The sequence below is a fragment of the Paramisgurnus dabryanus genome, chromosome 22 (genome assembly GCF_030506205.2).
Source record: "Paramisgurnus dabryanus chromosome 22, PD_genome_1.1, whole genome shotgun sequence".
Lineage (NCBI taxonomy): Eukaryota > Metazoa > Chordata > Actinopteri > Cypriniformes > Cobitidae > Paramisgurnus > Paramisgurnus dabryanus.
In genome coordinates this window covers 32,813,259-32,839,612 of record NC_133358.1, presented here as the reverse complement: position 1 = coordinate 32,839,612, position 26,354 = coordinate 32,813,259, and the positions used below count along the sequence as shown (strand labels likewise).

Here is a 26,354-nt window from a genome sequence, read left to right as displayed (position 1 = left end):
AGGTGAAATTCAACAGGTGCAGCACAAACCCAATCATTTCTCCAAAACACATCCACACCTTCATCCTGACATTACACAAACTCCTCAGTGTTAGTAATCTCATTTATCAAAGCATAAAGAAATAAATTAATACATTAAAAGAGCAAAGACAGACACACAAAACACACAACATCCAGGATGAGATCAGGAAAATGGCGACTACACTACACAAACTAATGTCATTACACACAGATACAGACACACAAACATCACACAGACAGAAGTGATGAGAATAACATGAGAATATAAGATAACACACACATATATACACAGACAGACACACACACACACACACACACACACACACACACACACACACACACACACACACACACACACACACACACACACACACACACAAGAGATCAGTAAGTGAAAAACATCAATAGTTATAATGTAACACACGCAGCGCCACGACAAACAAACATAAACACACAAACACAGAGATAGATAAAGAGAGGATCACTGTAATATACACACACAGAAGAAGAGGCACGAGGCTTACACAAACACACACGAGCTCCATCTTTAACGCTTAATGTAAACATGATGAGAAACACAACACAAACACACACAGATTAGCCGAGCAGCCATCATTACACACACACACATACATTCACCTCACAAACACACAAACAAGTGAAGATGTGAAGCGTTTAAGGTAACACATATGAGAGTTAAACTCCAACACTTCTTCCTATGAAGCTTCAGAAATTAAAGAGCTCAAATTCAGCCTGAAATTCATGAATATTTCTTACCAGCACGCAGCCTGAGAGACGCGGTGACAGCACGAATGACTGCGCATGCGCAACAGAGCCCTCTGCTGGAGAACCAGAACAGGTGTCACATATAGAGAACAGAACAAACTCGAACCCACAACCTACACAAAGAGTTGTTACGTGCTAATGATCATTGACCTAATGGACACTAAAACAGACAATATATTCAGAATACAAATCTTTTACCAAGAGTTGAGCTGTAGACAGAAATAACTTACATGAAAACACACTGATGGACCTGTGACATGAACATCTCGTTACTTAAGTGTGTTTTGTTGTGTCATGTTTATGTGTGTCTTTTCATCTGAAACTGATGGGTTTTGTTTTTCTATTTAAAACGCAACTGATTCCTGATAAAAACTCACCTCTTTTCTCTCTGCTTCCATTCATTATTTTCTGCTTCCTTTCAGTTTCTAGTCTTCTTCTTCTGATATATAAAATCACAAATAGCTTTATGTTTGTATAGCTTAATAACAAAGGTTATAACAATAGGTCAGGTGGAAATAAATGTAAACAGAAATATGCCTCCTACACACACACACTTGACAAACACACACTTTACAGGCTTCACAGACCAAGAAATTAGCAAATCATTCAGATTATTTAAAGCTATTTTTATCTTTTGTTCACGTTTATTTAACATCATGTGTGGCATGCAGTGAAGCATTGAAACTCAGTGTTGTGTAACAAGTCTAATAAACGACAATAAACTTTACACAAATGAATGAACTCTATTACAGTAAAGAGTATATTAGTATTTCTGATAGTTAAGCATACAGACATACAAACAATATGAGGTAATAATTTGTATTGTGGTAATGTTGTTAATATTGTTTATTATCGTATAGACATTACAGTAACGTGAGATTGTGTTTAAAGAAACATGAGCGTACAGTCGATATACAGAGGATTTTGATTTATGAGCTATGAAGATGACCGTGGACACACAATGATGAGGTTTTTATTATTCACATTTAAAGTAAGGATTTAAATTATTTTTTTTATTTGAAGTTTCTATTACTTACAATCTACTAATATGGAAAAATACTTTATATTAATCTGTCAAGCTGATGATACCACAAACTTTTAGCATTAATGTTTTCATAATATAATAACATTATTTATAACAATACAGAGAGAGAGAGAGAGACTTTGAATTTTGACATTCACCATTACAAAACACAAAACCAAATTCTTACATTAACAGAAAAGAAAAATGTATATTTCCATCAATAATGTAGCACAAAGCCCCATTGTGACACCATTTTGTCTCAAAAGTTAGAACATTCTGAAAAATGAAAATCAACAACAAGTATTCTGGATTTAATTGTAGCCAAGAACAAAGTAATGATATCTTGATCCACACCCAAGTCTATCTTATTCTTTCTGCTCATATATATTGCTAGTTTTGCTTGGCCTAGAATAAAATTCAAACACTGACAAATAAACCTCTCTTTTCCAGCAAATTTAAAACCAATAATAAATACTTTTACATAAAAAGATTCATTAAAACTCTCAAACAAACTATGTAATAAATTAAACAATCTGTTCACATTAAACTACAATAAAAACTAAACAAGTAAAGTTTATAAAGTGTCTCAGAAACATGACATTATAGACAGAGAGAGAGAGAGAGAGAGAGAGAGAGAGAGAGAGAGAGAGAGAGAGAGAGAGAGAGAGAGATTGGTTTTGATTGGATGATTGCATTGGTCCATCCCATCTCCGCTCCACAAATAAAAAAATATGAAATATTAAATCTTATTTGAACAAACCCAGCTGTAAATGCTTTGACAATACAAATGTAGAGATGATATATTATGATGTTATAGATGATATAATATAGAATAGAAGATTATTCTCTCTTTAAATTGTGAGTGCATATATAAAATTCATCAGTAGATGGCAGTAAAGCTGTAATCATAATGCAGCCCATAGGTGTGTTCTGTAATGTATGTCTTACTAATGTAAGAGCTGTTTATTTATTTATCTGCATAAGAATCTACTGTAGATGTATGAGAGTAAAGTATCTTAATGGACTGCAAACAAGCGTTTTCACATGTGATGGTCATTATAACATCATCATACTGTACAAGTCACCAGACTCCAAAAAATTATCATCCAGGACATTCAGATCATCCAACATTTCAGTGATGAAGTTCAATCTGATCAGAAAGATGTTTTTAAACCATAACCAGTTTAGTACTCGTTCATGTGTCAGTGCTCACAGATTTATAAATCCTGACATGCTTCAGAGGTCAGAGGTCTAAGCTAGTTGTGAAACAGTTAGTAGTTTAGTTAAGCCAGGTCAGAGATTGTGTTAATAAACACTAAGAGTGTGTAGTTGTTTTACAAACATCATAAACATTCCTTTACACAAGCATTACACACATCTTCTGTTCAACACAACACAACACACAAATACTCACAGATATCACGCTTCATGTTTCAGACTGAGCTGTACCTCCTCTAAACAGACACAACTCTATCAAACACTATCCGGGAATACTGAAGTATGTTGTGTCTCACAGGAATGAGGGATCAGAGGTCGGAATATCTTGGAACATTCCTGAATTCTTACTTACACACACACACACACACACACACACACACACACACACACACACACACACACACACACACACACACACACACACACACACACACACACACACACACACACACACACACACACACACACACACACACACACAGAGATTTATTTACTTTCTAAATACTCTGCTCATTTTCTTACTGTCTGGCTGTGGACACAGTGAGCTGTCTTACAGATAATACACATCAATACTACAAAACATACTCATAATACAGTAAGGTAATACAGTAGTGTGTGTCTGTGCATGAGTGTGTGTGCGTGAGTGTGCATGTGTGTGTGTGTGTGTGTGTGTGTGTGTGCATGTGCGTGTGTGTGTGTGTGCGCATGACTGTAGTCTTCACTTTGAGGATCAGCAGTAAGGAGACCTGCATACGCTTGTGTGTGTAATGTAATGCTGCACACATGTTTCCACTGCATTGCTGAGCCTTCATACTGTTCTTGGATCAGTGCACACACACCTGCATTTATTACTGATATGAGTGTGTTTTAAACACACTATCAATTTAAGAGAGATTTTATGGTTAGACATTCCAGTAAGAGTAAGAGATGTAAATAAGTTCATTCTAAGTCACATGATTAATTGTGTATTGAAATGTTTCTGTTAGGTTGTTCTGTAAATGTGATTATAAACACAGATAATGTTACTACATCACTTCCTTAGAGATCATTCAGTCCTGTCAATCATCTCACATGTGTTTATAAGCAGTAAAGTGAGGTGAGGTCTTCAGATTCAAACCCTTCATGAAGAACAGTGAGATCACTCTTACAGTATATCTGTCAGGAGTGCACGGGCAGGGTTTTTTGGATGTTAGCTGTAAAAAAACATAAACAGGTTAATGTCATTGAGTCTGGCCAATGGTGAAACAGTCACTTCAGGTGTTTGCTCCTGAATCACTCGTGCTGTATTTTAATATCAGTGTAGCTTTAATGTTATTGTATATTAGCAGGAATGATGTAACTCATTAAATATTCAGTTTTAGTTGAAAATGTAATTGCATTGGGTTATGAATGTTGTGTTCCTGTATGTTTGTATGAGCAGTATTTGTGTGTTAGGATGTGCTGGCATACAGTACGATGGAATCTGATCCTCGTCTCCTCAGACACAGATAGTGACCCACGTCAGACGACTGATAGAAATCATCAACCCGGATAAAAGAGTCAGAGTTTAACCGGCACATCTCTGAATCAATGCTCAGATAAAGTAACTTCTTCTAGTGACATGAATGATAATAAAAACAATAATCAGACTTCTGTTTTCAACAGCTGATAGATTTACATTACAAGAGATTGATGGAAATAAAATACATGAAGTTGTTTGTACGTAGAGAAAAATGTGTGAAAATGAATAGTCAGATATGAACCTCTTTCAGTGTTGAAATCAAAGTTGTGTTTATGTGTCTCAGTCTGACATCTTTCTTATTTTTTTACAACCTTGTTGACAATAAATATACGGTGCTTATAAAAGCATATACTGTAGCAATATATGATCTATCAATAACATCTGACAGCATTGAATCAACAGAAGAAGATCAATGAGGAACACCACAGAGAAAAATCAATCCTGATAGTTGTGTGGTGAAATGATGTTAACATAAATCCTGAAGTGAAGAGGAAGAGTCTGATGTTTGGACAGGTTACATAATCAGATTTGTTTGGTTAGATCAAACTAATAATCTTCTCTCTCTCTCTGTCTATTATTTCATGTTCCTGGGACACTTTACAAACTTTACTTGTTTAGTTTTTATTGTAGTTTAATGTAAACAGATTTAACAAGCATTCAGTGAAACGTCTCGAGTTGTGTGTGTGTGTGTGTGTGTGTGTGTGTGTGTGTGTGTGTGTGTCTTCACCACTCAGCACTGATCTAGAATCAGATTCTTACTGTTATTCATTTACCCACATTTACTCTAGTACATATTTTACCAAGATAACATACTGCAGTCTTGATCAGTGACGTAAGCTAATGGCCTGCTGCTTACCAGACTCAAGCCATAAACCATTACAAGCCCTAGTAGTTTAACCACTAATGTATTAATTAGTTTTATCTTAGTTTGAACACTTGGTCTCATTTGATGGAAATGTTTGTGCATCATGAATATTAATCATCAAACTTGGATGATGAATATTTATAACTATTAAAAATGGAGTTACATTATTAAAAATCCTATTTTATGTTCAGAAGAGAGATCTTATGTTATCTTCACATCTTTACAGACAGCATTGTTCACACTTCAGAAAATAATTAGTTGATTTTGAGTAAACTGTTTAAAATTAATGAAAACTCTACTGAAAAAATCCAGCTAAGACCAGCATAAGCTGGTGAGCTGGTTTTGCTGGTGTAGCAAACTGGTCTAGCTACTGCCACCTTAAACCAGCTAGCTTATGCTGCATGGTTTTAGCTGTATTTTTCAGTAGGGCATGTATTATAAATAAGAATCAGTACACACATCTGCACAATTATTGCTTTTCTATTATAATGGAAAATCCCTTGAATATTTCTGTACACCTCTAGAACTGTTTTGTTGGATAATGTATGCAGGAACCCTGCGATCTGATTGGAGGAGAGTTTAAGTTCCGGCCTCCGTGTATCACTAGTTAAATTACACACACGAGCGCGCTGTAATTATAGCTGATACACACACACACGCACGCGCACGCGCGCACACAGACATACAGCCGGACTCACTCGTGGGATCAGATCTGAGATCTCCACCTCTGTGTTTATATGATGGACGACACGGATCGTGGCGGTGTGATTTTAACAGCGTTTCATTCTTTCAGGATTCACGCGGACACACCGGACAACAGGTCAGATGCACGCGCACGCACGCACGCACGCGCAATACTCATTCACGTGTGTGGGGATATTTCATGAATATTCTCCTGCAGTACTGTTGTGTGTAAAGGTGTTGTGCGTTATATTTACACAGTGTGTCCATCAGTTATTACAATCAAGTGTCTTTGTGACAAACCTAATTCTCTTAAAGGGATAGTTCACCTAAAAATGAAAATTCTGTCCTCACTTACCCTCTTGTTGTTACAGAGCTCTAGAAGTGTATTTTTTCTGTTGAACACCAAGGAAGATGTTTTGAGTAATGTTTATAACCAAACCATTTTTGTGTACCATTGACTTCCATTGTATTTTTTTTTCCTTCTGTGGAAGTCAATGGTGCTCCTGTTTCTTGCTCGATTACAAATATCCTCCATTTATTCAGGTTTATAACAACTAGATAGTGAGTAAATGATGACAGAATTATCATTTCTGGGTGAAGTATCCCTTTAAGTATACAGTACACCTGTCTTGTCTTGTCTTGTCTTGTCTGTCTGATAATCTTTAGAAACACAGTCGGCGTGAGGTTTGTGATGATCTGAGTTTGTGTTTAATAATGCTATCCGAGGTCTTTATGTGTGTTATTTTATAAAGCTGAACTATAGCAGATAAAACACTCGTGCAGTTGAATGTGTTTGTGTGTTAGTGATGTTTGTTTAATATTTGCTGAACAAACACGTTGAACGTGACCTTTTCCACACTGTTCCCTAGAAGTCTCTGCTTTGTAAATGAATAAATGTGTAAGCGCTTTATTTGTTTGTGTGAAATGCAGTGCAGTCATCGCTCATTTAACTGTTTGTTCATTTTTGACAGGACAGTTTTGAATATATATGGATTATTTATGTTCAGGGTTTTTAAGTGTTTATAACTGTTTAGATTTTACTATAGATGTGAAATTACTTCGGCTGCATAACGATTAATCTTTTGCGGAAGAAAAGTTTTTGTTTACGTGTGTGTACTGTATATAATATGTATGTATGTATAATGCATGTTTAATTTTAAGAAAAAAAATAGATAAATATATAAATTTAATAAATATTTTTTTATAAATATTCATATTTATATATAATATAAATTATATATAAATATAAAAATGTATATACACATGTAAATATTTCTTAACTATATACATGCATGTGTGTATTTATATTTACATAATTATTATAAACATGACATGCATGTATGAACAAAAAACTTTTATTCTGCAAACAATTAGTTGTGATTAATTGCAGCCCTAGAAAGTACAAACACTTGTGAAGAATCTCTGGTAAACTCTGTCCTTTGATCATGTAAACGTACATTATTTAGACATTTGCATGATTATTTCTCTGATTTTTCAGTCAGTCAGTTGTGTTTCTGCTCCCAGCATGCATCACTGCAAAAGCAGCGGCCCGTTCAGTGTGTGTGTGTGTGTGTGTGTGTGTGTGTGTGTGTGTGTGTTACATTAGATGATGATGATGTCAGAGTCAGGCAGTGACAGCACATGCTTCTTTCTCTCTCTCTCTCCTTGTCTCTCTGCCTGTCTCTCTCTCTCTTTCTTTTGTCCTAAAATATTTACATCTGATATACTCCATATCTGAGGTATTTTCAGCACATGTTTTCTGAAGGGGTCACAGATTAACCTTTGATGTTTTAGTGGTTTTCTGTTTCATTTTTTCAGGTGTAAGATATAAATAAATAAATAAATACAAGTAGTAAAAGAAACCAAATGTTTGCACAAGTTGCCATGCATATATTTTCCTCCAAGTAAAATGATGCAGTTTTTTATAAGGAGATTTGTTATTTATGGAGCGTCTCATTCAGAGACCCATTGAATGTTTCAGTTACACACACACACACACACACACACACACACACACACACACACACACACACACACACACACACACACACACACACACACACACACACACACACACACACACAGCTGTTGTATCTTCTCAGTGACACAGTTCTCACAAACTGAAAGTGGCTGTTGTGTTTTAGTGACAGATGGACTTGTGTGTCTGTGTGTGTTTTGTGTAGTTCTGATGTTCGTGTGCTCTTTGTGCTGTGAAACACAGATCCTTTCATGTGAATGAGTTTTGTGTGTCAGTCACGTCTTCCTTATACTGATGATAAAAACTCGATAAAATTGAGTATCTGAGGAAGTACAGTAGCTTTGATCTTTCATGGAGTGTAATGCAGAATTATATGTTAATTTTTTCATTGTTCACCTCAAACCCCAAAATGTTGTGAGGTCATTGGTTGTGAGATTTTGGAGAACTCAAATTGTGTTAATAAGAAGTGCCATCAAACACCTAAACTTTCTAATATGTTTCTTATGTACAGTAGTGGACAAAAGCGTCTGCTAAATGCATAAATGTAGTAGTGTGCAAAAGTCTCATTCCCTTCACCAAAAACACATTTGTAGCATCAATGTTTGTCAGATGCAGTGTAGTTTTGGGTTAGGCAGTATGATAGGAGAAATGAAAGGACTCTCAGGTGACCTGTAGGAATGCCATTAATCCGGCAGAACTGCATTCCACCTGAGCAGAACAGAGAGAGGAACACACGGCAGAATTCCCATCAGAAACATCCGGACGGCATGAGAGCGACTGCTCGCACCGTCAGACAGATGCCATCATGCACAGGTAATGCACTACTGAAGTTTCATATCAAGAGTTTTTTAATACTTCTAGAGATAATAATGCAGTGGATTGTTTGTGGTTGTGCTTCTGAAGCAGATGATGTGTTGTTATCATACAGTCTGATTTGTGTTTTTTGATTAAATTTCGGTCTGTGAACTAGTTTACAGGTTTTTTGTGGGCCGATCTTCTTTTAAACATTTATACATTAACAATATACATATTATAGAACTCAAAGTAAAGTTTATTGTACAGGATCATTATAATAACGTATTTTAAGAGTAATACCAAAAGTGAAACCTTGACATTCATCTTTAAATCTCATCTGAAAGTGTTTGATGTGTGTCTATGAGTCTTTTTCATTTACACAACATCAACTTGTGTCTGTTTGTATCATCTCTTTACACAATACAGATATTGTACAGAGGAGTGTGCGTGTGTTTTTGTCATATATGGATGTATGGAGATGATGATAAATGATTCACTGCTGTGGGTTTGTTACTCACGCACACTTGATATTTCTGTGACTTTGCCGCAAGCACAAGTCGTTTTGCATGCGTGTAGGCTGTCACTATTTGAATGGTAAATTTGAACCGTTGTTATCAGCGTGAGGAAGTTCAGTGACAGAAAGGAAGTTTTTCTAGTTTGAATAGACAAGCATTTGGCCAGGATTTCTTCTCGTCTAAATGATTTTTAACAGATGTGTTTAGTGAAGCAGCTGAAATGAGCTTCAGTTATTATGGGAAAAACTTAACAATAAGGTTGTATTAGTAAACATTGGTAAATGCATTAACTAACATGAACAAACAATGTGCAGTATAGTTTTCAGTATTACGTAAGGGATAATAATGTACAGGCAGCAGGTTGTCATCACAGAAAAAGTCTTGTATCTCACTGCAGGGGTTTATTTCACAATAACAACCTGCTGACTTTACATTATCTCACTTATTACACAGCTATTTACCTCATGAGTAAGGTAAGGAATAATTAAATATTGATTTGAAATATTTTATTTGCTAATTTTTAACGAATACAGACCTTCAGCGAGGAAAACCCGTTTACTTTTTGGTTTTAAGAGGTTAAGATGTCATGAACACACTATGTGGTTTAATCATTTGTAAATATAATGTCTTATACAACCTGATCTCACATAGTCACTGAATTTTTTGCTCATTTTTTCCATGGCATTCTCATGGATTGGTTACTCAACTGTTTTGTCCTATTTTCTTACCATTGTGGCTACGGTTTAGGGTTAGATTTACATAAAATGACATCCTTACTCAAACCCAACACTAACCCCAACGCCAGGCGACAATGGTTTATACTATTTAGAAAAAATAGTATAAACCAATACTTAAAGTGACATCCTAACGCAAACACCAAATCTAACCCTAAACCGAAGCGACAATGGTTTGAAAATAGGTAAAAGCAGTTGCTTTTCAGAATGCCACTGAATAGAAAGTCCGTGGCAGGGCCATGGAAAAATACGGAGATCCGTGACTATCCCACGGAACTTTGTGTGATCATGTTGGTCTTATATGTTATTAAAGACATATTCATACTTAATTTACATCTGGGTTACTGTGTGTTATTAGTTTTAAGCGCTAGTTATCTGAAAAGAACCAACCTTGGAATGTTGTGACGGGCCAATCAGAATCAAGCATTTTAGAGATCCGTGTAATCATTCTTCTTAATGTTAGTTAATGTCAATAAAGTTACTTGTGTTAGTTCATTGTGCATTATTAGCTAATGTTAACCATTACCAGACTTGATTTTATAAATGTATTAGTAAATGCTAACAAACTAAGATGAATAAATGCTGGTTTCTGATAAATTGAGAGAGATTTCCTCATTGAATCAGGTGAATATTTGTGGATGAGGGCATCCATGTCTGTTTCTCTGAGAGCATCTTCTCATTGAGACTAAATGCAAGTTAATGTTGTATACGTATTGATTTTTGTTGTGGCTAAAAGAGAACATTTATATTTGACATTGAAGAAGAAACTTCTTAAATCACTTTAACCAAAGCTGAAAGTTTAAGTGGACGTCGTCATGTCTCGCTGTAATCTTATTACTGTAAAACATTCATTCATACTGTAAACTGGTTGTGTTTTCAATGAACGCAGTTTTAAACACCATGTTTACCACATTCTTCAGACACATACCATGGTAATACTATATTTCTGTACTATGTAGCACTTGAAAATGTCACGATGTTGATGAAAGAGTTGATGTGTTGTGGTTTCTGCTCGGTAAGAAACGCATCACGTGACCTCGTCCAGAAAGTGTCTTTTTCTGACACTATTAGTCATTATTGTTCCATTAGCTCATGAATCGCTCCATAACTCACAGATGCAAACCTCTCAAACACTGATATGAATCTTTAAAGTCCAGAGACCATCTATTGATCTGTTTTCAAGCGTGTCCTGTTGCTAATGCGCCTGCTTTTAACCAGCAGGAGTGCTGCAATTTGCTGACAGCGGCTTTGTGCTGGAGTTTTAATGCCCACGGGCGTCTCGGGGTAAAACTGAACCTGTTGATTAAATCTAACCCTGGTGAACTGACCCGTCTGCTGCGGGGTGCTGGGGAGCTTTAGTTTATAATGTTTAGGGTTTGAGATTCGTGATGTGGATTCAGGGTTCAGGCTGTGTTAGGGCTTCAAGGTAAACCCAACTTACAGGAAAATAGAGCAATAGTTTGGAAGAACCGAATGATTTGAATACTTTAAAAAGTTCTGTTTACTCACAGTTAGGTAGGTTAATGCAGATGGCAGAGAGAGATTTAACATCAAGAGACTGATGCTTTCTTTTCCCTGTAATAATGTGAAACATTTATGTTGTTATATAATTTTCTGGTTTTAAACTTATTTTATTATTATTCAAATTGATTTTACAAATGTAATGCACTACTGTATCACATTATCACAGAGGTCTCTAACCTTTTTGTGAGCAAGGGCTACCACAATGGATAAAAGAATCTGGACTGGAGGGCTACTTTTTTGTTTTACTTTAATTTTATTATATTTGTTGATATCATTATTTAAAATGTGAACATACTTTAAAGAAGGCAAGCTTATATGAAAATGTAATACATAAATATTAAAATTGTGTGCACCATGCTGGAGATGACTGCATTATCGCATCACATCATTTAGCAATTTATTTCTTCAATATCAGGCAGACAGCTAGAGACATTAAACATTGAGTTTTTCCCGCGAGTTTCATCTGAACTCTTGCAGATCTGGTGTGGATTAGATCAAGATCTAAAAGGATATTTAAACTACAGATGTTTTTCTCTAGACTTTAGGACAGAAGATATTTTGACTTGACATTCATGATGGGATCCCGATGTTGTTTATGGGGCCATGAATCAAACATTCATGCCAATATTTCATGAAGTTGTGCCAGGGTTTGATGTTTGGCAAAGTTTTGTTGATGAAATGGATGGCACAAGATCAATGATGGAGAAAGTTTTATTTTGATTAAAAATATCCAGTGACCTTAAGAATCTTAAAGGTGCCATTTTTTTTGTGATCCCATTTTTCAAACTTTAGTGTGTAAGAGCATAAGTGATAAAGGTTAAAGTTCAATGCCAAGCGATATATTTTCTTTGAAAGAATTCACTTTCTAAGGACTACAGAGAATGGCCGGTTTGGACTACAGATATATATATGCCGTCAATATGAGAGTTTTTGACTCCGTGAACTCCGCTCACAGGAATATTATAAAAAAAAGTGGTGTGACTTGTTGCACTTACACGGAGAAGAGTTGTGTTAGTAGAGTGGTAATTTTGTTGCCATATCACCGAGACACTGTTCTTTTTATCCTGGAGTCAAATCCACTTTGTTTGGCCTTTTCTGAGGACAGCTTCTTCAATCTAGCGGGATCTTTTTGGTGTCGTCAAATCACAACACACCAGACCAGCTCACAATCAGAACTCGTTGCGTATTTCTATAGGAGGGACTTCAGAAAGTGAATAGAGAGAAGTATTTTTGTGAGAAATACTCTGTTTTTGCACACGAAATATGAACATGCTATACATGTTAACACGTGTACACGTTTGCACACCATAAACACAATCAAAGCTTCAAAAACACAGGAAAAAATGGCAAAAAAAAAAAGGGTCTTAATTTTGTATTGTTTTAAACCATTCTTTTTAAAGGACTTTTAAAGGTGCTATACAAATAAAGTTATTTTTAACATAGTAAAGTTTGACTTGATGTTAAACTGACCCTTCAGATAGTTGTATAGTTGTGCTTCATGTGTTTATGTTTTCTGAATGATGAGCTCATAGTTTGAATCTTTGCAGATGTTTTCGGTTTAATCCTCTACACATGACTCTCATTCATCACAGGAGGTTTGTGAAGATGAATCAGATGTTAGGAACGTTCATACCTTCTACTTTTTAAAGCATTCTTGAAAGTTTTTGATCACTTGTTTTACCACTCAATCTCGTCTGGGTTTCTTGGTATTCACAGCTCGTGTAGTAATGTGACACAGATTTGAGTTAAACTGGATATTCAATGAGAGAGAATGTAATGTACTGTAGGGCGGGACTTGATTTTATCCCTGGAGATTTGATTGGATGGTGAAACGAGGTCTCTATTTGATTGGTGGTCCCATGAATCATTAGATTTTAAAATGGCTCACTTTATAACGATTCTCTGAATCAATGAATCCTTAACAGCAGAATGAATGATGCTCTAAAGAAAGTAAACAGGGTTTTTATTACATTTAACTTTACAACAAGTGAAGACAAATCTGTCAGTCTTATTATCTTTGAGAAGAAATATTTACCGTAAATAATGTTGAGAGATTTCACAGCACAAGAAGTTGACACTCATGAGCAGCAGTGTGTAAAGTAAATCGTGTGAATATTATTTTCAAAATCTTGAGCGTTTTACAGTGTCTGTGATGTTTAATGATATGAGGAGGCTGAAGAAACTCTTCAGTGGGAGGAGACGACAGAGATCTCACAGCTGGAGGGAAATCCTCTCTTTCTCTCTGTGATCTGATCTCTCTCTCTCTCTCTCTCTCTCTCTCTCTCTCTCTCTCCTGTGTGTGATCTGATCTCTCTCTCTCTCTCTCTCTCTGTGATCTGATCTCTCTCTCTCTCTCTCTCGTGTGTGTGATCTGATCTGTCCGTCTCTCCACCAGCGAGTGCTCTCATGTCTGTCTGTGTGTTCTGGAGTTTGCTGGGCCGTTGAGAGGTACTGTGATTGTGTCTGTATTAGTTTTATTGAGATGTAATGTTACAGTAAGAGAACCTGATTGAGAACATGTCTGTATTTTGTGTGTGCTGCTGCATGTGTTGATTTGTTTCAGTGATGTTGTGTTATCATCTAGATGAGATTTGATTCTCTTGTGTGTAGATTAAAGCGTTTATTAAGAGAGCTTGTTTTCATCATACTGTTTGTTGTCATTTGTGTCACGGTGTAAGAGTGTTTTGTGTATTGAGTCATTGTTTTTATGGACTGATGTGCTGTATGGTTGGAGAATGATTGAATGATAATTGTGATTGTACTACGGTGCAGTGATGGTATTATAATTCTGCAATCCTTTGATATGAATCATAAAACTGAATGATTTGATTTCTATTTCTGTATACCACGGTATTGACAGGATACTACAGAAATAACACGGTACTGTAATCTGTGTACTAGTGTATTATATTTCACTTCATATAGTTACTTCAATACAAACCTGTTCTTCAGCATTTCACTTTCATTGTAAGTAAACAAATAAATATATGAATGAATGATTGAATGTATGGCGTGAGCTGCAGTGATGTATGGTGTGTGTTTGTTGTGTGTGTGTGTGTGTGTGTTTCCACTGAAGGTTTAAAGTGTGTGTGTGTGTGTAAATTGAATAAAGAGCAGTGGAGTTGTGTATGTAACATGATTCAGATCCATCATACTGAGATCAATATCTGCTCCTCACTTCCTCTCTGAACATCATCATCATCATCATCATCATCATCACATCCTTTCACCTTATCAATATTTTAATAAGACACCAGGAGCACTCAGAGAGAAATAAATGTCCCGCCTTTACTTTAAACAGCCAATCAAAGAGTCACATGGGCTTTTTACTCTACGTGCACTACATGTGAATCTGAGGTTTTTTTAAACAGAATTTGATGTTATTTCATTGCTAATTTATGTTTAAAATAGTTTTCGAGATTTTGGCCTTTCAGTGGTCTTTGTAGTGGTGTTGGTGATAAATAAATCTGTGATGATTTTGTCACGCTGGTAGTTTATAGATTATAATGTGAACGTTCTCATGTCGGGACAGAATCTGAAAATGAAAAGATCTCTATAATAGCCTTCAGTTTACCATCATCTCTATCTGATGTGATTCATCTCAACACAACAATGATTCATGGGCTTCATATGTGAGGATTCAGTGTTTGTGACTGAATGAAGTGTTGTGTCTTAATGTTATGAGAAATGATTTGGTGTCTTTCTGACAAATACAGTCATATTATCAAATGAACTATAAGATTACCAATATGAACAATGAAGTATTATAAACAGTGGCAAAAGAGGAACTCGCTACATTAAAGCAATAAACCATTACATAAAGCTGTGCATTACTACTTATGATGTGTTTGATGAAAGTTTGCATTAGCTGACATTTATTATGATGTTATTTTTGCTTCAAGTACACTACTATTGTTTAGTAGTGAATGCTTCAGTGTTAAATCATAAAGACCTTTCTGTTTGATTTATAACATCAACATTAACCTATTGATCATATTAATATGTTGTAGGGTTGAGCTAGATAGAATAATCTAAGAATTTTACAAACACATTTTTGAAGGATTCAATATATCGCCTGTTATCATTACCAGTGAAATCTTATTCAGATATGAATTTTTGCCAATACCGCACACCACCATAGAGTAATGTGTTGTTTTACACTTGTATGCGCAGCCCTGTGTGTGTGAATGGTCTTGTTTCATGTGTTTATGGCTGAAGATGAAGATCGTTTCTGAAATGCCAGTATAGATGAGGTTTTAAAACACACATGCTTTAATGTGTAAACACCACCTAAGATGTGTTTTTTGTCTCATCATTGTATAAATGATCACATGACTCCAGTATCATTATTAGTGATGGATCAGTTTATCTTCATCACGAGGTCAGCAAAGATCTGACTGATGTTGACCAGGTTGTGTTCTGGATGGTTGCTAGTTAGTTGTTTACTGATTTTAAAGTCTTAATCTGCTTTGAGGATCATTCATGTCAAAGACACTGACGCCTTAATGATTTCAACTCCTACATGTTCACTACACTTAATGCTTGCTGGCTCTTTTAACAAAACATTAAAAGATGTTAAATGCTTTCTTCCTTATGTTGCTTCGGATAAAAGTCTTCCAAAAATTAATAAATGTAATCATTTCCTCTCTGTAATTTCACATTACTGTATATATATATTTGCAGGATGCTGTCCTGTTTTCAATGCATGCAGATGTTTGTACTTGAACTTTGCTGACTGATTGAACAAACATAAATGTGGTCTTTTTCTTATTTGTGTTTTATCTGCTATAGTTAATTGAGTAACTATGGCGTCTGTGTTGTGTAGAGATGTATCTCTAGTTATGTGTGTTATGAAAGGTGTTGTGATTAGAGTTTTCTGTAATGTTGTGCAGGAAAGCACAATATCCGAGGATAGCCAGCATGAGTTTGCCCGGGGGCGCGTCCCCCTCATCTCCGGAGCGCCCCGTGTCCCGTGACCTCATGGAAGACTACTGGAGCGAGATGAAGAACATAGAGGACGACGGTCCAGGAGTTCACGAGGAGATGATGGACATGGATGGTGCGTAACAAATCTTCTTCTGTATCACTGAAAATCCTGTTTCTAATTGAATGTTAAAATGTGAACGTTACCTGTGTTTGATGTTTAAGAGGCGGAGCTTGAGGAGGAGTGGCTGCAGGAGGCGGGGCTCTCCACGCTGTTGTCTGGGACTCAAAGCGACGGCCATACAGAAGCTCTGCTCTCGACGCTCACGCACTCACAGGCCAACATGGTGAAGAAACGTCTGGATAATTACACGCAGACGCTGCGCAAGAAAAACAGACAACCCACGAGACACGTGAGAGATGTGTTCTCCACACCGGATACATCGGTGAGAACTGAGGAAAAATTCATTCAATAATAAACAGGAGGGTGATATGTTAATGAGATTATTATGAATCATAAAGCTACAGTGTGTCTCACATTAAACTTTTTAAAACTATTTATGGCCCTATTTCACAAGTAAGAAGTATGTGAACCCTAGATATAAACTGGTTTTCTATGGTGATTTGCCATTAAATGTGATCTGATCCTCATCTAGGGTCACAACAATAGACAAACACAATGTGTAAAAGCTGACAACACACAGATAATTCTAGAAAACACCCATAAAACATTCACAGTGCTGGAGGAAAATATAAGTGAAGCCTTGGATTGAATAGCTTGTTGAACCTCCTTTAGCAGCAATGATTTCAAGCAAGCACTTTCAGTCGTTCTCAATCAGACCTGCACATCGTTCAGAATTTTTACCCATTCCTCTTTACAAAACCGCTTCAACTCAGATATATTCGTAGGATATCTGGTGTGAACCGCTCTCTTGAGGTCATCTCTATGAGGTTAAGGTCTGGACTTTGACTCGGCCACTCCAAATGGTGCATTTTGTTTTTCTTAAGCCAGTCTGTGGTGAATTTAAGGTCATTGTCCTGCTGCATCAACCAACTTCTACTGGTGGCCACCCTGACATGATCCTGTAGGAGATTTTGTTCAACTTTAATTTTTCCCTCTATGATGGCAAGTGGTCCAGGCCCTGAGGCAGCAAAGCGTGCCCAAATCATGATTTTCCCTCCACCATACTTCACTGTTGGTAAGCTGTGCTTTTGTTTCATCAGTCTATCAAATATTTTTTGCAGTAGCACTGGGGTTTGCCAAGATGCTTTTTTGCAACTTCAGGCTCACAAGCAACGTTTCGGGAGGGCAGCAGCTTCCTCTGTGGTGTTCTGCTATAGACCGCGTGCTTGTTCAAAGACTTGCGTATGGTAGACTCATGAACAGAGATGTGTGTCAACTCCAATGATGTCTTCAAGCCTTTAGCTGATATCTGTTGGTTCTTCTTGACTTTATTGAGTTTTCTGCATTGAGATTCGTGCTACAGTATTAAACAGTTTATAGTCAATCTGTTGACTGTTGGATGTCTAAACATTTTGAAATTGTTTTGTATCCCTATTCAGCCTTATGTAGTGCAATAACTCTTGATGGGATATCTTTAGAGAGGAATGCTTCATAACAGCTGAAGCTTCTTAAGGACAGCAATCTTAAAATGTTTGAGTGTCTTTTACTAAACCACACCTTTAAATTCATTTTATTTCTGACACAAACAAGCTTTCATTAAAGTAATTCGTCTATGGGTTCACTTACATTTTCCTCCAGCACTGTGAATGTTTTATGGGTGTTTTCTAGAATGATTTGTGTGTTGTCAGCTTATCACATTGTGTTTTTGTATTATTGTGACCTAGATGAGAATCAGATCATATTTTATGGCAAACCAGTTCATTCCTAGGGGTTGCCACTGTAAATACTGCATAATAATCAGTTATGGTTAGTTTGTTTTATATTAAGCGCAGTAGATGTTAATTATTTTCAACTATTATATTCTGCTGATAATGCAGTCTGTCTGTCTGAAATCAACTTAAAATAGAAAAAAGGCTTTACATTAGACGGTCCGTTCAGATTATAGAAAGTGAAACGCATTTGTTTCTGCAGCTGCTGCGAGCGATTGCTCAGCGTGTGAATTCATCTTAAAATATCTGCCCTACTGACTGCGACTCGTGTCTGGTGTGAGAATGAGATTTGTGTGTCATGTCCCAGCAAGCAATTTTGGCTCAAACAATTAGACCGGTCAGTTTAATGAACGTCTAACCATAGCCCAAGAATAGACGATGCGTGTACACAAGCAAACACCTTAAACACCTGCTGACTTTGCTTACATGATGAAATATTGTTATTTTGGAAAAAAAATGCTGTGTAAGCAAATTCAGGTTTGGTAGAAGTGGGTTACTCCCAGTATATTGGGTCTCAGTTATTTCTTGCTGGGGTTTCAGTCGCTGTAGCAGCTGAAGTGTTTGATTCTCTGATGGGATACCAGCGACAGATTCATACTGAAATAGTTCAACAAATGTTCAGCTGTACACAGATATGAAGTCATTTGATCACTGTGTTCAACTGCAGACAGCTTATGTTACTCACATTTATTTTAAACTTATTACAAACTTAATATTTTCACTGCACACAAAAACCTATCACAGTGCTAAACCCAGAGACGTTGATGTTGTGTATCAGAAAAGATGATGTTGTTGTTGTTGTGTTATTATGCAGTCTGGTGACCTGACACCTTCAGTTTCTCCAAATGGACAGATCGCTCCTAAACTACCACTGTGGAATCCACCAAAAGGTTCGACTTCAAACACAATGAGTGATTAAATCTCACTGTCAGTGGATAGAAAATAACTGTTTGTGTGTGTGTTTGTGTGTGTTTTTGTGATGCAGCTCCTCAGTTGTGTTCAGTCTTTGCTCCAGCTGAAAGTCACAGCTCGAGTGTTTCTTCAGAGATGATCTCATTATCGTTTGATGTGCCGTACTCGGAGTCGGCTCGAGGTCATCGGAAGGGCCGCGAGTGTCAGGACTGCAGGAGATTTCGGAAAGATGATTTACCAGTGCGTTTCTCTTTAACCCTTGACTGAATGCAGAATAGATAAAAGTTTTACCCTAAATGTTAACAGCATTACCCTGGTATTTGTTTATAATGAATTGTGATCTTCATCATAGTAAGATCTGAGTTTCTGTGGTTTGATGTTTAGACTTTTCAGATCATAAAGCCCAGGCAGGGTTTAACCCGAGTGAGTGATCTGTCATCGGAGGACATCAAGAAGATCGGTTACATCTCTCTGATCGAGCTCAGCACTTTCTATGACATCCTGGGCATCGAGCTGAAGAGGAATCGTGTATGGCGGAGTAAAGCACGAGGTGTGTATGTGTGTGTGTGTGTGTGTAAAATATTGGACCTCACAAATCATTTCAACTTAACATGGAGTGTAAATGCTGTTGTCGTGTTTCCACAGAAAGCGGAATATTCGGCGTTCCTCTTGATACGCTGCTGGAGAACGACCAAAAGAAATATCCTGGCTCCAGGGTCCCTCTTGTTTTTAAGAAGGTGCGTCTCTCATCTTTCCTTGTTTGGGTGTAACTGTGAGTTTGAAACAAAGAAACACAAGATCGTATTCGATCGTTCCACAGTGGAAAACATCAAGATTTGGAGCGCTGGAAAGTTCCCGCTCTGCATTTCTCCGGGTCGAGCGCCGCTGTGTTTGTTCAGCGTTGTTAACTGGACCTCACGGTCACGCTCGGATCTCTTCTTTTCCATAAAACAAAGGCGGTGACAGAAGTGCTCTGGATTGTTTAACAGGACACGATTGACCTTGAAGTCTCATCTGTTTTTAAGTTGAGCGAGGGAGGCGTCTGGTGTTTCACTCCAACCCCCTACAGACGCCCGACGGCTTAAGAGATTTACTGAGGAAACTGTGTAGAGAAGCAAATCCAGCCGGATGCCCTGCAGAGTCACATGATTAAAATAAGATGCTTTGAATGAATGTTTCTATAAAGGAGAATAATCTGCTCAGTATGAGATTTGAGTAACTGTACACCGGCACATCACAGCTTATGAAAATATCCCACATCATCACATTACACCACAAACATCTGAGACAGCTGATGGATCTTAAAGTAACGTACATGTCCAAACACCTCCATATTACTGTGATGTGATGAGATGTGTCTGTCTGTGTTTGTAGCTGCTGTTTAAACTGGAGCAGACAGGATTACAGACAGAAGGAATTCTGAGGATTCCCGGATCGGCCTCCAGAGTCAAGGTAATAATTCACGCAAAATCATCATCACATTCATCAATCAGCTTGAACTTCACATGTGATCGAGTGTTGTGTGTGTGTGTGTGTGTGTGTGTGTGTGTGTGTGGTTTTGTTTGGTTTGTGAAACACACACTGAGCTGTCAGAGCGGACTCAGTCTCAGCACATGTGCCGTGTGATCCTTTAAACATTTGGCCTGGATTTTAACCAATGATTCCAGCTAAGACGCTCAACAACATTTATTTATTCAGTATGAGTGAGGAAAAACAGCTTGTGATGTGATGTCATGTTTGGCTGTGGATTGACAAATAAAACAAATAAATAGTTATAGTAAGAGAAATGTTTTTGAAAACATGACAGAAGAGAATCTGTGTTTGTTTTCCATCATATAAGACGCTTCTAAAGACTGAAATAAGCAGGACAGACTTTGGTTTCTGTTCTCATTCCAAAGTCCATTAGGGCTCAAATAGTTGTGTTTGCACGTGCACACACACACACACACACACACACGCGCGCGCACACACATGTATGAATTTAGACACCGGTGGTACAGTGATGTGGTGGCTGGTAGTACTTTGATAAATACCATGTTATTAAATGATTACTGTATATCTCATCATCAGTGGGTCATTTTTTTTATGGTGGCACCGTGTGTACAGCTCACAGTATTGTGTAGACAGACAGACAGAGAGATTAAAAGTGATATAATAGAGCGTTTACACTTTTTTTCTTTAGTGCCACCTGCCTTCATGTAAAAACTAACTTTTAGGTCAAATAGCCAATCAGAATAATGACACACTGGCACAAGTTACAGCAAAAATGTACTGTTATTTACGTTAAGTGAGTTTTATTTGCTCAATTGTGCCATTAATGCATTTACACAGCAGCTGCTTTAGAAAATGTCAACTACAATGAAAATGTCAAAAACAAGAGTCACGTGCCTTTATTTTGTAATGCTCAACGCTGCAAAAACAATAATGCTGCCATTTACGTAAATTTTCTTCATTAAATTAATTTTAATTACACTTGAAAGTATGCATTTTAAAACATTTTGTAATATATATTTAAATAAAATTATTATAGACACGTTGTGAGCATATTTGATTCCGTGACCCGCGGGTGAACTCTGGCGTTGTACCAAGATGAATTTAGAAATAAAACATTGAGTAATAGATTTCATACCTTACTGTACATTGTGTACACAGCAGGGGTTAACTGAACATCACTGTACTGCTTTTCGGAAGTGTTGTAAACGTTTTATACGGCGTTTTAATTCCTCAGATAACAAAATGCAGCAGAAACGAGCACGCGACCGCGGCGTACACAGATGCTTGTGACGTCAGCAGCGCCTCCCGCTTGAACGAAGCAGAAGAAGCAATAAAATCAAAACATTGACGATGATAACATTGTGCTGAGATATAGATTAATAGACGCTTCTTTGATTTTTTCTAAGTCGCAACTTGCAAGCTTATTATCAAAAAATAAAAAACCTGAGCTGTTTGAATGGGCGTGCCTTTAATGTATTTCTATATAAAGCATGAATAAATGAATGAATGGTTGTAAGTTGTTGTAAAATAAATGTTATTACAGCTGTGTTTATGATGTGAACAGTACTTACGTCAGGAGTTGGAGTTAAAGTTTTACGAGGATCGTTTTAATTGGGATGAAGTTCGTCAGAATGACGCTGCTGGTTTATTAAAGATGTTCATCCGTGAGCTGCCGTATCCTCTCCTAACACAACAACATCTGCCGGCATTCACTGCTGCTCAAAGTGAGTCTCTGACCCCCAAATATTATTATATAGTGAAAAATAAACCTATAGCTCATCATCAGACATCACGCAGCAAGAAACAAGACACGTGGTCTTCTAAAAAAAGACCAGAACATCCCAAATCATAATCATGCTCTCTCTCTCTCTCTCTCTCTGTCAGACATCTCATCACCTAAACATCAGCTTCAGGCTCTTCATCTCCTCATCATGCTGCTTCCTGAACCCAACAGAGACACACTGAAGGTCTGTTTGCTGTACAAAAGTTTGTGTTACATTTACACATTCAGATTACATTAAAGCATACATATTGTGTTATCATAACACACCATATGTCACTCATGAGTTTGTGTGTATTGTGATTTTACACACACAGCAGTAATAACTTGATGGCACTTTAGTGAGATTAGATACTGTAAGTGTGTCTGTGTGTATGCGTGTGAGTATGTATGCATGTGCGTGCCTGTGTATTGTTTAAATGAATATATAATAATCTCAAGTAAGTTGTTGAACAGGTTTGACAGACAGCTGATGAGATTGAGATTAAAGATCTGAGAGTTTTGTGTTGTTCAGGGTTTAACACCTATCAGTCTGTTGTGTCAATTTAGTTTTACTTTTATTTTCTTGCATTGTTGTGAGCCGAAGTGAAACGACCCAAAGCCTAACTGACAGTTCATTTATATTCATAAACACATGATGATAAAGTTAAATCTGTTAAATTTCCTCCATATAAACCTTAAGACACGTTAGATGTGTTCAGTGTGGGGCATCCAGATGTAAACTTGAAGTCGTGTTGTGTCCTGTTTGGTATCTGGTAACACAACACCAGGTCTCGGCTCTCCTTTGATGATGGGCTTTGTTTCTTCTCAGGCTCTTCTGGAGTTCCTCAGAAAAGTTGTGGCGTATGAAGATAAGAATCGGATGAGTCTGTGGAACGTTTCTATGATTGTAGCACCAAATCTCATTATCTTTCATGGTAAGAACGCCAAACAGGAGGAGATGCAGACCGCCGTGGGCTCGGCTCATCTCGTACGACTGCTCATCCAACATCAGGATCTGCTGTGGACGGTGAGTTTAGACTGTAAACAAAATACAAGACGTCCTATTTAATACAGGAGAACTGAAATGTGTTTACAGATGTTCTTCATGTCCTTCAGGTTCCATGTTTCCTGATCTCTCATGTCAGAAAGATGAACGAAGCCGCCACAGGCAAGAAAACACCAACCTCAGAGAAGACCAAGCGTAGATTATTGAGACGGTGGAACACAGAGAAGGACAGAAACAGAAGTGAGGTAAGATATGACATGCGTAGGTGAATAATAATTCCAGAAAAGGTGAAGGTTTAATCTCTCTGGACGCTGATGGATCTCCGTTTCTTTTGTTCAGGTCACAGATCTTCATGACGGGGTCATCAGAGTTCACGCACCTCTTCACGCAAAGGTTTCAATGGCGATACAGCTGAACGGTGAGATGAAGGCGAGAGATATAATGGCACGGTTCGACGTGGAGAACTCGTGAGTAAACGGACAATGAGATTTATTAGTTTTTACAGATGTGTTTGTGTGTTGTGTTCACGATTGAATCTTCTCTTCAGACGAGGATCACGCAGCACCGGTCGACGACAGAAGCAGTTTCTATTTGAGGTCGGAGGAAATATCAGTAAGTTGAAATGTTTCTAGTAGGAATTTCTTCACTTCATCTGAAGACACGAGCCCTTTTCAAACAGAGAGTACAAAAAATACACGAAAATACTTTTGGGATTTGTCTGGGAATCGTCTGATTTTTGGTTGATTCACACTGCCAATGATTTTCCAGAATCTGTGCGTGCATTCACACACAGACCGTAAAGATCCTGTAAAGACACGTGATGTATTTAAAGTCCTGCACTTGGTAGGCATTTTTCGTCTGAAGTTTGCATATTATCCATTATTTCTCTCTCCAGAAACTGCACACTCGCATTTTAGTTTATGATGATAAAATAAAGGAGCGCGTGACACATCATTCTTTCATGCTGGTGAATGATCTCTGATAGTGACGAGCTCCCTGATCTCAGCTTCAGTCCAGTTTGCAGACATTTCTTATCGTGAATGTTGATCTGCGTTTGTGTCAAAGAGCTGAACCATAACTTCTTGTTGTGATGACACGCGCGTCCTCACTATGGCACAACCCTTACATCATTTGTTTCTGTATCTTGTTCACACAGAATGCTTTCTGTGAATGTTACTACTGAAGCTGAGCGATCCCAGAACATTTACAGGACGTGTTTGTGTTCACACAGAAGCCTCTTTGACAATTTTATGGGTCTTTTCTGGAAACAAATGCTGTGTGAATGAGGTTACAGAATCCACAATCATTCGACCAAAACAATGAAACTAGCTGATAAACACATTCACGGCAAACACCAGAGCTGATGTGATTCAATGTCACCACCCCAAACATCTCATAATCATGACTGCATTACTCTGATGAATGCTTTTGTTTACTCTAGGAGAACGATGTCTGGATCCAGAAGCTTATTTACTTGATGTTTACCACGCTAACCCTCATTGTGAATGGATTTTAAAATCACGGCAGACCTGAGATGACACAGCACAACCTCTGAACTGGAGTGTTATTCATGAAGAAGAGGAGATCTGCTGATGAAAAACTGCTGAAGGTCTCACGTGATCTCTATGAAATGGTATTATAGTTTCCTGAAGCGAACGCTGGCGCAGATCAATGCTGGTCGTTGAGTTTGTGTCAAAACTGTGTGAACTGAAACCTCAAGCGTGTGAAAGCATGATTCACTTTATACCATACAGATACTGTACAGTAGAGCATGTATATAAACATATTTATACCACTAATTTATCTGACTGCATCATGACAGTTTTGTATCGTTTCTATACGCTGCATGTTTCTAATGAAGCCATGTGAACTTCGGGTGAATCTCATGAAGACCTGCGTGAAAGCCCATAAACTTCTGTTTACAAAACAACCTCAGAATGTAAAAAAACAAATCGGCAGTATTTAAATACTCACACTAATGAGAATAAAACACAAACAGTGATTTACTTTATGCAGGTATTGTTATCATGAGATTCACCCACACTTTACCTCTCATTAATTCAGGCCAATATTATTGCCAACATTATTAAATACTCACTGCATTTATGCACATCTGAAGCTTTTAAGAATCCACTGACATTAAAGATGAACATCATGAACACAGTGAAGAGAAGATAAATCTGCGTTCATCACCTGAAACTTCATAGCACATCATCATCATCATGGATCTTCATCACGTCTAAAGTTTACACTCTGATGATGGACTTTTATTTGGATTATTTATGATGTCTTTATTTTTTTATTTTTTTAGTCACATTGTTTTTGATATTGCCAAAAGAGTTTTTGTTGTGTTTAATGTCATGATGAATGTGTGAGATGTAATGGTCTTTAATTGTAACCGTGATGTTGAGCTTTAACCCTGACCGCTCAGTTAACCGGATGTTAACATTTTCTGCTCATAGATTTAAGATGGACGTCATATTAAGAGTGAAACGCACTAAAACTACATGAAGGCCAAACCCTGTGCACCACAGCTGGATTCATCAGATGACAGAATGAACCAGTGCTCTGGTGCTCAGGATGTTTAAGATTTCATGACGACATTTGACTTCATTAATGTTGTAATATTTGGTTGAGCCACAGGTTATGATTGTGAAACACTAATGCAATTAAAATGATCAAACTATGACATCATCATCAGGAGTATAAATCACTGGTAC

At 37.3% G+C, this 26,354-nt stretch overlaps 2 protein-coding genes across 5 annotated transcripts in view; one reads left to right on the top strand and one right to left on the bottom strand.

Annotated features, from left to right (window-relative positions):
* Positions 1 to 851, bottom strand: part of LOC135740529 (lethal(3)malignant brain tumor-like protein 4) — a 28,759-nt gene extending 27,908 nt beyond the window's left edge. For both annotated transcript variants that reach the window (XM_065258942.1, XM_065258943.1), the window contains exon 1: positions 798 to 851. The gene's annotated coding sequence lies outside the window, so the exon portion shown is untranslated. The remainder of the gene's footprint in view (positions 1 to 797) is intronic.
* Positions 852 to 6,046: 5,195 nt separating this feature from the next.
* Positions 6,047 to 26,323, top strand: arhgap28 (Rho GTPase activating protein 28). 3 transcript variants are annotated; one of them, XM_065258938.2, is made up of 15 exons: positions 6,047 to 6,234; positions 16,537 to 16,703; positions 16,793 to 17,013; positions 19,275 to 19,350; positions 19,446 to 19,612; positions 19,757 to 19,922; positions 20,018 to 20,109; positions 20,747 to 20,824; positions 22,431 to 22,590; positions 22,751 to 22,833; positions 23,458 to 23,655; positions 23,745 to 23,879; positions 23,974 to 24,101; positions 24,182 to 24,246; positions 25,076 to 26,323. In XM_065258938.2, exons 1-15 carry the CDS (start codon positions 6,152 to 6,154, stop codon positions 25,165 to 25,167), a joined length of 1,911 nt encoding a protein of 636 aa, XP_065115010.1. In that variant the 5' UTR covers positions 6,047 to 6,151; the 3' UTR covers positions 25,168 to 26,323. The 3 variants fall into 3 exon arrangements, with proteins under 3 accessions (XP_065115010.1, XP_065115011.1, XP_065115013.1); XM_065258939.2 differs by lacking the exon at positions 6,047 to 6,234 and adding an exon at positions 8,636 to 8,889; XM_065258941.2 differs by lacking the exon at positions 6,047 to 6,234 and adding an exon at positions 13,966 to 14,092.
* Positions 26,324 to 26,354: the final 31 nt, after the last annotated feature.